The sequence below is a fragment of the Vigna radiata genome, unplaced genomic scaffold (assembly GCF_000741045.1).
Source record: "Vigna radiata var. radiata cultivar VC1973A unplaced genomic scaffold, Vradiata_ver6 scaffold_460, whole genome shotgun sequence".
Lineage (NCBI taxonomy): Eukaryota > Viridiplantae > Streptophyta > Magnoliopsida > Fabales > Fabaceae > Vigna > Vigna radiata.
In genome coordinates this window covers 1-16,259 of record NW_014543990.1, presented here as the reverse complement: position 1 = coordinate 16,259, position 16,259 = coordinate 1, and the positions used below count along the sequence as shown (strand labels likewise).

Here is a 16,259-nt window from a genome sequence, read left to right as displayed (position 1 = left end):
GTTCTCCACTTTCAAGAGCTTCAATGTCTTTCCAAAGCAAGCAAAGTTCCTACAAAATTTGAGAGAAAGAGATGAAAACTAAAGTGTGTAACCTAAGCTAAGTTTTATTCACAGAGTTAGATTAAAGGGAGGATCAAGCTTGTTTCAAGCTTTAGGAGTGTTGATTTGGCAAGAAAATTTCCCCAAAGATAATGGTAAAGATTATCGTTATCAAGGTCTCCTAGGGAGTCGTTTCCACTTGATGAGGAGGACATTCGTTGTGTTTTCAACACTGGACTGATACATGTGCTGCCTAGGTTTCATGGTTTTGCAGGTGAATGCCCACGTAGACATTTGGAGGAGTTCTACACGTTATGCTCTTTAATGAAACCTCCAAATGTCCCAGATGAAGACATGTTCTTAAGGGCATTTAGACACTCATTACACGGAGCAGCAAAGGATTGATGTTATTGTCTTCCTCCAGGATCCGTCACCAGTTGGGAAGATCTGAAGCATCAGTTTCTAGACAAATTCTCCCTTGTGCGGTATGGTTATAGTGACGATTGTGGGAGGACTGATCCTAACCTGGGATGGTATGGTACTTTACAACATCAATATCAGGAACCATCATTTCAAACTTCTTGTATGCCTCCACCGGTCGAGGAACCACAGCAGTTGCAGTTTCATGAGCCTCAAGCTTATGTTCTAAACATCTACAATAACATGCAGCCACAGCAGAAAAATCAGAGGCAACAACAACAGCAAAAGGCACCTGCCAAATCTTCTACTTCTTCTGAGCCTACATTGAATGAGTTGTAGGGGCAGATGGTCGCGCAGTGCATCGAGGAACAGTCTCAATCTTTAGAGGGATCACCATTTCAGATTGTTCCAATTCTTGATGATGTTAGTGCCATCCACATAGGAGATGGGGAGCAGAGCCACGAGCTTACTAGTGAGCCATCTACTCTCCCACCCTCCTATGCCTCCCCTCTTGCACTTGAGGATGCAATTGCTCATTCTGCTGTTATTGGTGAGATGAATCATGAATCAACACATGTTTTCTCTAAACTTGAAATTCCACTTGCTTTGCCTGAGCTGTTTATGAATTCAAATATTCTTGATTCTACTGCAGATTCACATGTTAGTGATGATTTTGATATAGAAACTGTGAAAACTGAAGATGCTTTAGAATTAGAATTAAATTTTGATCTTTCACAGTTTTCTGCAAATTTTAAATGTAGTTGTGAAGTTGGTTCTTGCTCTATTTGTGTTGAGATCAATTCTGTGATACAACCAGCTTCCAACTTTATGATTGGTGATACTAACTGTGAATCTGATGAAAATGTTGAGGAATAGGCAGATATGAGCACCACTTTTGAGATAGGTAGACTAGCTTCACCTTCCACCACTTTAGCCACATCCAGGGAGGTGGAAGTAAGCATACCTAAGATTGATTATATTGTTGATGATTATGTTGTTGATAGGTTTGTTGATGTTGATGATATTGTTGAGCATGCTTTTGATTTTCACTCTTTGCATGACGAGAAACAACTTTTGTCATCTTGTCTGAATGTTTATTCTCCATGCACTGAACATGAATATGATTCTGTTGTTGATATTGTTTCTGAATTTGAAATTGATTCATGTTTTGAGGGTATATCTGAGGTTTATCCTCTTACACTGGGATTGGGTGTTATACCCCTGCATGTCATTTCTTTGGAACCATATTGCACTAACCATGTTGCAGGAGGTACACATGAAATTGACCAACACACACCCACAGTGGAGAACAAAGGTGCAAGCATACACAAAAGCTTCAACATCAATAGGCACCAGCTGAACCCACTCATCAACAATAACTACTTTTTAGATCCAGCTGTGAAGGACATCTCCTTGCTTGATCAAATTTGGAGACTGAAGCAGTTCCTCCTCAAGACTTCCTTGCTGACTCTAGTGGTGGAGAATATCTCCCTCACAGTCCAAAATTGGCAACTGCCACCTTGATCAGGGAAGTTTTTCTTTTCCTTTCTCCTCCCTTTCCCTCTTTTATTGCACTTTTCCATGATCTGTTGACTGTTTTTTATTTCTGATCTTATGTTTGTGACACATTGAGGACACTGTGTAGTTTAAGTGTGGTCTATTGGGGGAGATTCTGTCTTTCTTTGTTAGTTTATGTTTTTTGCGTCAAATTTTTTGTTTTTCTAGGTAGTTGTTGTTTTGTTTTGTGTACAGTTTTGCATGTTTCTCTTCATTTCTAGACTTTGTTTAGGTTGTCAGTTTTTCTTTCACTTCATTGATACTCTGATTGGCTTGAAATCCTTGCTTTTCTTTGCTTGGAAAGATGATTATGATGTTTGAGAGGGTGATTTGATTGTGACAGAAATACCCTATGTGAGATTTGAGCCACTTGATATTCTTTCTTGTGTGTGATATGTCTCTTGATTGCTTGCACATATGCCTTGGCTTGACTCTTTTTGATGATTCTTAATTGATTTGCATGTTTGGAAGTGATAAAGGCAATTTTGTTCTTGAGCCTCTCTAGCCAAATAAGCCTACCTTGTTGTGATCCTTTGATAGCCCCTTTGAGCCTTTACTTTCCCCAGTTCTTTGTTTTGAAGCTCATACACTAGCCCTAAGTGAAAAACCATGATTACCTTAAACTTAGAGAATTTTGGAGCTTTGGAATTGTTTTAGGAATAAGTGTGGTCTCCCGGGGGATTGAGATGAATTGGCTAGTTGGTTCCTCTTCTTGTTTTGTTTTGTAAATATGTTGTGTATCTTGTCTCTTAGAGTTGTGTTCTAAAAAGAGAGAAAAGAAAAGAGACAAGATGAAAAAAAAAAAAGAAAAAAAAATATAAAAAAAAATTAAAATTTTTTGTGAATAATGGAGTTAAGAAGAGGATTGAATTAGAGGTTTTGGGTGTGTTTGAATGTGTTTTCACTTGTTCCCCATTGCTCCTCTATTCCTTTTGGTTTGTAGCTTCTTATCCATATTTATCCTCCCTTTTCCTTGGCCCCATTTCACCCATAAAAGACCTTTTTATATGAACATGCATATGTGTTTGAGTGTTGATATTAGAGGCTTGCCAAGTCTGTTTGTGTTTGCTTTCTTGAGTGCATGGAGTTGAATTTCTTTACCTTAGACACTTGAGAGAAACATTGATAGTGCGCATCTGTGAGGTTCTGTTGCTTTTGATTCACCTCTTGAACTGATTGATCATTTTGTCATGCTTTGAACTGCTTGGATGATTTCATGAGTATTTGCTTTCCTTGATTCTGTGTGGGATACTGTCCACTTCTTTTCCTTGTCCAGATTTCGTGAGGATTGCAATTATGTCTGCTGAGTCTATGTCAATTCCCTAATGTCCGTTAAACTGTTCCCTGGTTTGCGTCTTGATTATTCCCAGGAGAGCAAAAGACTAAGTGTGGTCTATTTTGATGAGTCGATATTTTATTGATTTCGCTTAGTTTATTGTGCTAGAATTAATAAGAGAATTGTGCTTAATTGTCTGGTATTTTCCCGTTTTTCCTAATTATGCTTAATTTGACCGGAAATTCTAATTTTATTTAATTTGAATTTTTTGAGCTAATTATTTGCATTATTATTTTCAGGGAAATTTTGGAGATACAATTTGGAGCATTGGGAAGGAGACAAAATATGAGTTGGGAGCTGCTTCTTTTTTTTCTCTAAAGCATGTTTCTGGATTGTGGTTGATTTATTTCTCAGCAATTTAAATGGATAGTGTAGAGCTCCAGCCGCCATTTTTCTTTTTGATTTAGCAAATTGAAGTTATTCGTTACTTGGTGACAAGGATTAAATGAAGAGAACAACTTTACTTTTCTTTGGTAGAAATGGTGATTGAGCGTGATTGCCTAGCTGTTGTCATGTCATGTTTATTCATTTTTCTATTTCACAATTGCAATGTTGTTATTGTGAGTATAAGTGTTGCATTTACTAATTGAAAAGTCTCATCCAGCCGTCACTTCCAACAACCCATGTGGTTCTTCTTTGCTTTTATTTCTTGGGTGAAATCAGCTTGATGATTAAGTGAAAAGTGAGGACACTCTGAACTTTTTTTTTTAGACTTTGGCTTTTGTATGGGTTTCTTTTCTTGTAGAGCTGGAAGGTGTTCTTGGACAAAAGGATGATGTTTTACGGTTTTCTTTGATGGTTAAATGAGAGAAGCACATTTTCCTATTTTCTTTTCATCTTGTGAAAGGCTACAGCCGTAGGGTAGCTTGATTGAAGTGATGTTCTTTTCTTTTCAAACGGTGTGAATGTGCTTGAGCTGGTGGTGTCATGGCTGGAGCATATTATGTTTTAATTGATTCAGAAATTGTGGAAAGGGAATTTGGAAGCAACACGTTTCCTAGAAGTTGCTTCATCATGTGATTTTAGCATTTAACTTTCTTGAAGAATGAACCAAAGCTGTGACATCCTAAAAGGCACCACGCGCGCAGATATGCACTTGGGTAGAATAGTATTTCATTTTAATTGGAGAAAGAAGTAGCTGCACGTGCTTGTTCTTTAAGCAATTTACAATGTTTTCTTTTTCTCTCCTAACTTCATTGCATTGCATGAATGGTGGGTCCGCTGATTAGATGTTTTTTTTGGTTTCATTTCAATTGAAAGTTAAGAAATTTATTAGATGGAGTAGGTGTAGGGTGGCTGAATTCCTCTGCAGCATTGCATCCAAATTACCGTGAGAATTGAAGAAGTGATTAGATGGAAGGGAGTTGGTGTGCGACACATTGGGAAGAGAAGCAAACTTGTGATTGGCTTTTTGGAAGGCAACGTTGTCTTCAATTTTCATGGAATGAATAGTGCAGACGGTGACACCACAAATCAACACATTTTATTTTTCTTTTATTGTTTACCAAGCATTTGGTGATTAATGGTTGAAGATGTCTTTCATATTCATTGAGAGTGATGTTTCGGTAGCAGCAAATGTCACATGATTCACTTCCTTTTCTTTTCTTTGGAGAAAGCAAGACACATGGAAGAGATTAGGTGTTGAATTTCCCTAGTTGGCTGCAACATTTTTTTTTTTATCTCTTGGTCAAAGGAAGCATTTCACTAGGAGGCACATGATGGATGGGGTTTTACTGACAGATTCATATGGTCACGGCTGGATGAGGGAAATATTTCCCAATTTTATTTTTCTTTGAAGCCAACACTTGGAAGCCCAACAAATGGGAGGTCTCCGTCAAGGCTTACTTTTTAGGAGCTTTACAAATTTAATTTCCTTTTGGTAAAAGCACTTGGTCACATGAATGGTAGAATAAAATTATGTTGTTTATTTCTTTTGCTCTAAAATATTTTGCATTGTATTTTGAGTTGTTTTTCATCTTCTTAATTTAGTGTTGCATTTTAATAGTTTTAACTGTGCTTAGATATTTGTTTGCTCTAGTATTGGGTTTAGCATTTTCACTCTCTGTAAAGCTTTCTATGATGTCTGAATGTGTTTAATTTTTATTTTTAATTTCGTCAGTTGCATTCACAACCAAAATATTTTTTATCATAACCCCCCACTTTGTGTTAGACCTAAATATCTGAATCGCAGTTGGTCCTTGAGAGACGACCTAGGAGTCACTTCCTAGTCTATACTGCATTATTTTTTGCTCATTAAATTTTGCATGGGGTGCGACCCTCACCAGCGGTGAATTTAGGCGCCTGGGCAGTTGTCTGTTTTTTTAGTTAGATTCTGTAAATCTTTCTGTAATCTATCTGTTATCTTTTTGGGCTTATATATAGCCCCAATGCGAATTAGAAAGGGATTCTTTTGGCACAGAGAAACGTCCAGAGCTATTCCAACCCTTGGAGGAGGTTCCTTGGATGCTTAAGCTCCATTCAACCAAGTTTAGGGTTATTTCTTCCATTCTTTCATCATATTTCATCTAGTTCTCCATGATTATGGTGAACTAAACCCTTTGTTGTTGGGGAACAATGTAATCTTTTGAAACTCTCATATATTCAAATTCTTATTTATTTCATATGCTTGTCATATACTTGTTTATCAATTGTTGGGTTGTCATCTATGCTCAATGCTTTTATTGTTTAACTCATTCAGTAAAAGATGTTTGTCTTTATCGATATGGGGACGTAGGGTAATGTCATGAACTGGTGGGAAATTCCTTGATTATGCCAATATCGCCTAGGGATAGGGGTAGGGTGGTCAATTGTAGTTGCTTCCGATCACATTGCATTATTGGTTACTAGGGGAGGCTAGGGATAGCAAGTCGGTAATTAATAATAGGGTCTTTTCACCAAGGGATTGGGTTAAGGGTAAATAAGAAAGTGTGCATGGCAATTAGATAAATAAGTGAAGAAAATAAGAAGAGTAAATATATGAGAGTGGATAAGATGAAGTTGTAAACCCCAACAACACCATTCATCCATAGTTTCTCAAAACCAATTGAATCAACTACATTGCATGTTTATTTTTGTTCTTTGCATATAACCACCAATTTTATTCTCTTCTCAAGTCTTACGCGATTAGGTTACATGAAAGTTAAGGCCTAAGAGTCCTTTGGGAAAACGATACTCAGACTTACCCGTTTATATTACTTGATAACGATCTAGTACACTTGACAAGGACTTAACAGCGAGTTCGTCTTGTTCCTCAAGCGTCCATTTCCTTCATGGACTCTAACAACTTTTTGAGGTCAGTTTTTATGTTATTTGCTTTCAATGTATTACTTTATATGTGTTTATATTTTTGTTTGTGTTTTTGTATTTTAATTCGTAAGTTAGGATCTTTTTTTACGTGGTTTTTTTTTTTTATTATTTAGAGTAGTATGGATCGAAGTTGGATTCATAAGTGTCGTATTAGTGAAGAATATGGAAGAAGAGTTTTTGAGTTCTTAGAATATGTTATAGAACACTCAGTGGACGAGACATATTTTTGTTCTTGTGTTCACTGCCTTAATTAAGTATTTGAAGACTTGGACAATATCCGTGATCATCTGTTCATTTATGAAATATTGAGAAGTTATAAAATTTGGACTTGGCATAGGGAAATATTATATTAGCCAACAACATTAAGAGGTTCAGATTATGTCGACGAATGAAATAGTGATCATTTAGAAGAAGTGGTACGTGATGTTGGTGAAGAAAATTTTGGAAGAGCTCATGTACATGAACGTCTTAAGAATGATTTAGAGCAAGAGTTGTATCCAGAATGCATCAACTTTACACGATTGTTGGCAACTTTGAAATAGTTTTGTTTAAAAGCAAGCAATGAATGGACTAATAAAATTTTCACGGAATTGTTGGAGTTTTTGAAGGAGATACTTCTAGAAAATAACATGTTACCTATCCGTAATCATGACGCAAAGAAAATTCTATGTCCAATGAGTTTGGAATACCAAAAGATACACGCATATCCCAATGATTGTGTATTGTATAAAGATGATTATTCTTCACTAAAGGTGTGTCTGATGTGTCGTTTATCATGATTTAAGAAGAAAATTGATGGAAATAACGATGAAGACAATGATGATCCACCTTCTATAGTCATGTGGTACTTGCCTATAGTACCTAGGTTGAAACGATTCTTTTCTGTTAAAGAAGATGCGAAGAATCTTTTGTGGCACATTAGTGGAAGAAAATGTGATAATCATCTTCGACACCCAGCTGATTCCCCACAATGCAAGAAGATTGATGAAACAATTCTCGAATTTAGTGCAGAGCAAAGAAACTTAAGACTTGCACTTGCTACCGATGGTATGAATCCTTATGGCAACTTAAGTAGAAAACATAGTTCATGGCCAGTTCTGTTGATGATTTACCATCTGTCTCCTATGTTATGCATGAAGAGAAAATATATGATGTTGTCTATGATGATATCGAGTCCTAGGCAACCTGGAAATGACATTGGTATGTATATAAAACTGTTAATTAATTATTTAAAAATGTTGTGGGAAGAGGGCGTCGAGGTCTACGATTCATATGCAGAAGAAAACTTTCGTTTGCGTGCCATGTTGTTTTGCACCATAAATGATTTTCCACCATATGGAAACTTGAATGGTTACAATGCCAAAGGTCATTTTGCATGTTCGATTGGTGAAGAAAATACTAGTTATCTTCAATTGAAGAATGAGAAAAAAACTATGTACACAAGACATCGAAGATTCCTTCCTCGAAATCACCCTTACCGTAGATTGAAAAAAGTGTTTAATGGAAGTCCTAAAGATGATGTAGTGTCCAAAGCTCCAAATGGGGAAGAAGAATACAACCAGGTAAAGAACATTGATGTTGTGTTTAGAAAACATAAAAAGAAGACCATTTGGAAAAAGCGATCGATATTCTTTAATCTTCCATAAAGGTGTAAACTTGAGGTGCGACATTGCATAAATGTGATGCATGTTGAAAACAATGTATGCGATAGTGTTGTTAGGACTTTACTAGACATAAAAGGATAGACAAAAGATGGAGTGAAAGCACGACAAGACTTAGCTGACATGGGAATCTGTTCTGAGTCACATCCACAATCCATTGGAAGACGCACCTATCTTCCTCCAGCTTGTCACACCCTCTCAAGAAAAGGAAAAAAAAAAATTGTCAGTGTTTATCACACGTTTGAGTTTGTTCTTTAATGCCATTTGAAAAAAAGTTGTTGATCCTCGATTAGATGATTTACAAAATGAGGCCATCAAACTATTGTGCCAATTGGAAATGTATTTCCCACCCTCATTTTTTGATATCATGGTTCATTTAATTATGTCTCTACATTTCAATTTTCCTATTAATTAGATGATGTTGTTGTTATATCACTATTCATCTTGCTTACTTGTCTCCACCTCTTAATAAATAAGAGGTTTTAACCTTAGCGACAAATGAATTTATTTTTCATTCAAAATATGGTGTGACTAAAAGAAGAGTAAAAGGCTTTCTAAAAGTGACTAAAAGTGATGTGACTAGGATAGATATGTATGAGGAGTGACATAATTGGAATAAAAGAATCATTTTTTAGGATCTTTAATTCTAGAAAGATAACTTGCTAAGATATAATCTCGACGTCAGAAGAGATTTAACTTTATATTATGGGCAAAGAGACTTAAAGTTGATGTCGCAGACTATCAAAAGATCGATTAAGATAAGAGGAAATTACACTTTAACAAAAGATGACACTAAAATTGTTTATTGTTTGATCAAGAAACTTAGATTGACAGTTATTTTTCAAAATTTGCAAAATGATAATATATTTTAAAAATGATAGTATTCACAATATTAAAAGTCATGATTGTCATATATTATAGATAGGAAACTTTTTATTACCTTTAATTTATTATCAACTTACGTGACAAATTCTCTAATAAAAATTAGTCACTTCTTCAAAAGTTTTTGTTCAGCAACACTAAAAAAATGGAAGAAAATATTCCACTTTACATTATTACACTTTCTGAGAAACAAATATATAAAAACATATTTCATACAAATTTCCAAGAACATTAATTAATACATTCACAATCCCATTAAATTATTCAATGAATGTTTCAAGTGTGAAGGCATTATTTTAAAATTTCCTATTGCCCATGTTCCCCCTTCCACTCTTATAAATTCTCCTTCCACGCTTCCTTTCTCTTCGTTCTAGCTTGTCAGACTACCACTTTACCAACTTTTTTCTCACCTCCAAACATGACATCCCAATTTCTCATCTTCTCCCTACTCATTTCTTGTCACGTACTCACTTCCACTCTCGCCGATGAAACTGGTTTCGTCGGTACACTAAACCGCAAGGAATCAGGTTTACATGAAAAACTTAAGGTTAGCCATTTTAGGTTCTTCTTCCATGAGAGGTTTACCGGGAGCAACGCCACCTCAGTATCCGTGGTTCCTCCACTCCCCAACTACAACACCACTTCTTTCGGACTGGTGGGTGTCTCCGACATCGCGCTGAGGGTGGGCCCAGAGCCAAGCTCCAAGGTGGTAGGAAAAGTTGAGTCTTTGTACGCCAGCACGTCCCAAACGGAGTTCGATTTGTTGCTGGTTGCGAACTTTGTGTTGACCGAAGGCAAGTACAATGGAAGCACCATTGTTGTGTTGGGGAGGAACCGTCTCTCCCTTACGGTGAGGGAGATGCCTGTGATTGGAGGAAGTGGGGTTTTTAAATTTGCTACAGGTTATGCAGAAAGCAACACTCTTTTCCTTGATGCAGAAAGGTCTTCAATTGAGTACAACATCTTTGTTTCACATTACTGATGTCTTCGTAGGAAATGTGCTTATATGTGTCGAATTTCTGTTAATGTTCCATTAACAGATACGATGGAAGGAGTTTTAGATTGTTTGTTTTTCATGGTGATGAAGATTCCAAGAATTATATACAAGTTAAATTGTACTTATATTAACGTTGAAAATGAGATTATTTACGGATTGTATTTACATTTATATTCAATGTTGAAAAATGTTATTTGTGAGCTATACCATGCCCTATCATCACTACACTATTGTATTTAATTTTTGCTTTAATAATCTTTTAAAGAATTTTAAATCGTTCAGAAATTTTTAAATTTAAATTATACTTAATTATGATAGCTATTGACACGAATATATACAAGATATAAATTTTTATTTTTAAATATAATTACTTGTATGAGAAATTCAAAACTTTTTTAAGCAACCCAATACCGTGTTAAAATGAATGTAGAAGAAAAGGTATTTCAAACAACAGTAATTTATTATTTTAAACAATTCTTTGGCATCTACTCAAGGAGATTCTCCAATAATTCACTAGTGCAGAATCGGCCTTTAACGTCACCCCTTAGACGTCGGTTAAGGGGTGGCTTGACATATATTAATGAATGGTGGCATTTTCGTAATTAAATTGGTCATAGAGATGTTGGTTTGGGTGGGGACTGACGTTTATCTTAGACAGGAGCAAGACTGCACTAAAACACAACGACTATCTTAAACGTCGGTTAGTGCAATATTCGACGTCTATAGTGACCTTAGATGTCGGTTGGTGACATGTTCGACCTCTATATAGTCCCTTAGACGTCGGTTAGTACCATGTTCGACGTCTATATAGTGCTCTTAGACGTCGGTTAAGACCTAGACCGACATCTATATACTCTCCTTAGACATCGAGCATGACACTAACTGCCGTCTATATAGACATCGATTATTTGAAATTTCGATGTTCCATTAACATCACTCGTATAGACGTCGGTGGTAGAAGTGACGTTAAAAGCCCAAAATAACATACGTCTAAAGCTCTTTATGTGTGATTTACTTGGTATAAAATTATTTTAATGTGTTTATGTAACACACACATATCAATATATATATATATATATATATATATATATATATAATCTATGTCAAATATATATTTATATTTTTAAAAAAGGAATATTAATTATATTTTTTTAGGCTTATTTAATACTTAGGAAATTCTTTGAAGCACATTTATTTAACCTTTAAAAATATAAAATACTTTCTGTCATTAAAATAGATAAAATTTTAATAAACATATAAAAGTATAATTATTACTTACATTATTAAAAGATGTAATAGAAAGTGATCACGTTAATATAGATCTAGTAAAGAAAATAATCATAAATAGTTAATTTTAATAACAAAGATTAAATAACTGAAATGCTTGGACTTTTTTTTTTTTTACTTTTTTAATTCTAAAAAAATATTAAAATAGGACCAAAATAGTTATTTCTTTCTGTATATTGTTATATTCGTAAATAAATACTCTTACAAAGTATTAATAAATAAAACGAGAAAGTAAAGTAGTCAAATCTGACGGTACGTGAGTAGTCTGATTACGCTCTTTCATCGTCCAAAAAGACAGTTTAAAGAATTTGAAATGGTCAAAATTCGTGTTCAGTGAACGCATCCACCTTCATGTGTTTGTCCAAATTTTCGTTCGATCTTTAAAAAACTTTTGCTTGTCTTCCAAAAGTAGTTGCTCCAACAAAAGATTGAATGATGGCTTTTTATTTTTATTTTATGAATATATTTATACAGAAGAATAATTATTTTATCAACCACAAAATATATATATATATATAGAAAGAGAAAGATATCGATAATATTATACGATAAAGATAGAATTCATTTATAATAACAAAACTTATTGATAATACTTTATAAAAAATAAAAATAACAGTGATCCAAATATTCCAAGCAGCACGGTTGATTCATTATTAAAATTTTGGCTTAAACCCTTTTTTGGTTTTTATATTTGTATGAAAATCTCAGTTCAGTTCTCAAGTTTTGAACTGTCTTAATTGGGTCATAACTTTTGTAAAAATGTACACATTTTACTCCAACCGTTAAATTTTCTCAGACGACGTTAAATTTAGGGCACGTGGTACGGAGAGAATGTGTTGATGTGTGTTATTTTATGATGTGAATTTTTTTATTTAAATTAACAGTGTTCACGTGGCAGGATGCCCATTAATTACTTTAGGGATTTGTGAGAATTAGGGATTTCACTTCCTCATAATTAGGGATTTCATATTTGAATTAGTGGGCAACAATCACTAAGCGTTCTTTATGAAGTCCGAGCATGTGTCTCTCCATCGATCGGCGGTTGCGGTCGAAGTTTCGCCGGCGCAATCTCTCTCTCTATCTCTCTCTTTATTTCTCTCTGTGTTCAGAATCTCTCTTCCCTTTTTGTGTTGCAGGCCATTATACCAATTCAGCCCTTCAACTGCTTCTTGTATTTACAGTATGAATCCATCAGAGTGTTGTACACAATAGCATTTGAAGAAACCCCCTTTTTCTCCATTTCGGATTGAATGACCAGATCTACCCGCAACGTAGCACAGTTTTATGTTTGAAAGCAGTGCCTAAACATGTGAAGTGATGTGAAATATCATAAGTTTTTGACATTTAGCAAATTAAGTTTAATAAACTTTATATTCATTTATAAGTTTTCTTAGTAACAAAATAATGAAGTCAGAAGACTAAGCAAGCCCAAGAGGTAAACAACAAGATTTTCATTTGCCATAAGGGAAAAACTAAATTGGTAGAAGAGAAATGCGTATGATTTGGGTATAATCGCCTGCAACACAGAGGGGAACAAGATTTTCATCATGCGAAATGGAAGAGAGGAAATTCTTGTAGATTTTGCTTCATCTACACTTTGCTTTCACCATGTGACAGTGGGACCACATTATTTCTTCTAAAATCTACAGTGACTGCCAAAATTCCCTTGAACAAGGGAAGCAAAAGATCAGAAGAAAGCTCTGCTACCATAAAACACAAGGGTTGTAGTTTTTGCTCAGTGGTTGAATTTCCTGAACTAGTTGGTTCCCTTTCGAATTCCATAGGGAGCTTCATTTTTGCAAGTGACAGTGAATGAGAATTATATTACTGTTTGGCCTAAAGCATGAGAATGAGAACAAAATCATAGTTTTATACAAGGACAATGATATTTTGACAACTCTTTTGACAACAGGACACGTGTCATCATTTTATTGGTCTATTTGAATTTATGTTTAAAAAATATTTAAAACGGACCAATCACAAGCTGCCACGTATGCGTTGTAAAAAAGTTGTTAAAAAAGTGCTGTTAAAAGGAGTTTTTCCTTTATATAATTAAAAATATTAGTTGAAAGCATGATTGTTTGTCCTTCTGAACTAACAACTTTGATAAAAGCTGCCTTGAAGATTAACAATGCTCTACAATATTAAAGTGGCTATGATCAACCTTATATATGTGACTGAAAAGAAAAGTTCAATCAAAGATTAGCTTTTAAGTCATGAAGCTTCCTCTTAGTCATTTCCTATTTTTAAACATTTTAGATGAAAAGAACAGTGGTGAGCAGTGAAGGAAATATTATAATGATTTAACTGTAAAAAAAAGAAAAAAAGAATAAAGCAGAAAATTTGAAAGAACTCACTGAAGGTTCCAAGATATAGATCTTTGTTTCTAGCCACTCTCCCAATTCGAGCTTGCCACCTTCCATGTTGGTGGTGCCTGCTACCAAGTTAATAAGAATGAACCGAGTTTACAACAAAGTAAATTATTCTTCAGATTTCAATCGTATAAAGGAAAAATGCAACGCATATACAATGTAAATGCTAGCCTGTGAGACCTTGTTACTCCTCTATACATGGATGCTCCTCTTGAGAATTCGCACTAGTGCAAAAACGCTGATTAATGTCACCAATTAGACGTCGGTCCGAGCATGCACGGACGTAAAATGATGACCGGTGGCATATTGGTAAATAAATCAGAATCGTAGACGTCGCTTATCGCTATACCTAATGTCTCAAACAGCACAATCGTCGGGCAAACTGCACTTAGACGTCGGTTGATATCACACCGACGTCTATTGTTGTCCTTAGACGTCGCATGCAATGAATAGACGTCTACTGGTTCTGCAGGAATGTGAATAGCCGTTATATAGACGTCGGTACCTGGGGTAGAGACGTAGCTGGGCTGACAGGTTGGTGCATGCAATTAATGTTCCGTCCCCTAGACGTCGGTGCCTTCAGATACCCGATGTTTACAACCTCACAGTTAAGTGAAAAATAATCATTTTTCCGCCATAGAGACGTCGCCTGTTGTTCTGGGGACGTCTACTATTGTATAGACGTCGCTTAGTCATGAAAACTGACGCCTAATATCCGCGCCATTAATAATATTTAAATCAGAAAGACGTCATATTAGTGATATCCCCGACGTCTAGAAAATGTTAGACGTCGGTGGAGAAGCATACCCAAAGTCTCTAATCATTTATACTACAAACACGAACCCGCGAGCAGTTACACCACTATTCATCATCTTCTTCCTCGCGCTTTCTGTTGCGGCATAGCTTTCAGGTACATTTTCTCGCTTTTGCACCATTTAAATACATTTTTACTCTGATTAAGTTAGTTTTTGCTGAGAGATCTTCCATTTCAACCGATTAAATTTCGTCTTCATTGCGTTTTGATGCAGTTTGTGACGTGTTCCTCAGCGACGTTTTTGACTGTTTTTGGCCTATATTTTTGGGCGTGCAGTCCTCCAATTCCCTCCATTGGTGTTTGAATCCGCTAAGAAGGTTAGTTTCTATGTTTAAAACTTTTATTGTATGTGTGTTATTGTCTTTTGTGTATGCATGTTATAATTGGCTTTTGTGTTTGCATGTTTTTGGCTTTTAGGTATGCATGTGTTATCGGCTTTTGAATATGTATGTGATAAATTTCAGTTGTGTTACTATAATTGGCATGTCAAATTATAAGTATGAAATCACTGAGCGAAATTGAAATTTAACACAAACGATTAATATAGTATGGATCGAAGCTGGATGAAAGCACGTCGCATCTCTGAAGAATATGAGAAGGGTGTTTCGGTGTTCTTGCAATATGTTAAAGATAATGCAAAGTCTGTGAACGGGTCATATTTTTGTCCTTGTGTTCGTTGTGCTAATCAAATACGACAAGACTTGGGCAATTTGCATGATCATCTATTCATGTTCGGCATAACGAGATCGTATACCGTTTGAACTTGGCATGGAGAAGTAGTGGACCAGCCTATGACGTCACGAGGAAAAAATTATGTGGACGAATGGATGAGTGATCATTTAGAGGACATTATACGTGATGTTGGTGAAGATAACTTTAGAAGAGCTAATTTGTACGATTCTCTTATCAATGATTGTGAGCAACCGTTGTACCCAGGATGCACGAACTTTACACGTTTGTCTGCAACTTTGAAGTTGTTCAGTTTAAAAGCAAGGAACGGATGGACGAATAAAAGTTTCACGCAGTTGTTGGAGTTGCTGAAGGAGATGCTTCCAGAAAATAATACTCTTCCTATTTGTAACTACGAGGCCAAAAAAGTTTTATGTCCAATGGGTCTTTAATATCAGAAGATACATGCTTGCCCCAATGATTGTGTTTTGTACATTAAGGAATTTGCTTCACTAAAGCATTGTCCAACATGTGGTTTAAGCCGTTTTAAGAAGAAATCTGACAAATCTGGCCCTGGGTAATTACCGAAGGCTTCTGGCCCTGGGTAATTACCGAAGGCTTCTGGCCCTGGGTAATTACCGAAGGCTCTAGGCCCTCGGTAAAGCCTTCGGTATCATGCACGAATTAATGTGTTGTATTTGTTTTTCTTATCCAACCACACATACCTACAGTGTACACAACATAAACAGACCTGCATAACAGTTTCAATCCACAAATAAACTGCATATATATTGTCCATCCCAAAATATTTCGTTCATTGATGAAAAATCATAAAGTATTCACATTCATTATGTTCTAATAATAATAATAATGTCATAATAGTAATATCATTCAATTCTAATCAAAAACAAATGTCCCA

At 35.5% G+C, this 16,259-nt stretch overlaps 1 protein-coding gene across 1 annotated transcript; it reads left to right on the top strand.

Moving 5' to 3' along the window:
• Window positions 1-9,477: 9,477 nt before the first annotated feature.
• Window positions 9,478-10,402, top strand: LOC106755223 (dirigent protein 22). The gene has a single exon (XM_014637336.2). It carries the CDS (start codon window positions 9,620-9,622, stop codon window positions 10,181-10,183), a length of 564 nt encoding a protein of 187 aa, XP_014492822.1. The 5' UTR covers window positions 9,478-9,619; the 3' UTR covers window positions 10,184-10,402.
• The last annotated feature ends 5,857 nt before the right edge of the window (window positions 10,403-16,259 follow it).

Bases quoted from the DNA above. Each gene is read 5' to 3' on its own strand.
- LOC106755223 (XM_014637336.2), top strand. From the start codon at position 9,620: ATGACATCCCAATTTCTCATCTTCTCCCTACTCATTTCTTGTCACGTA.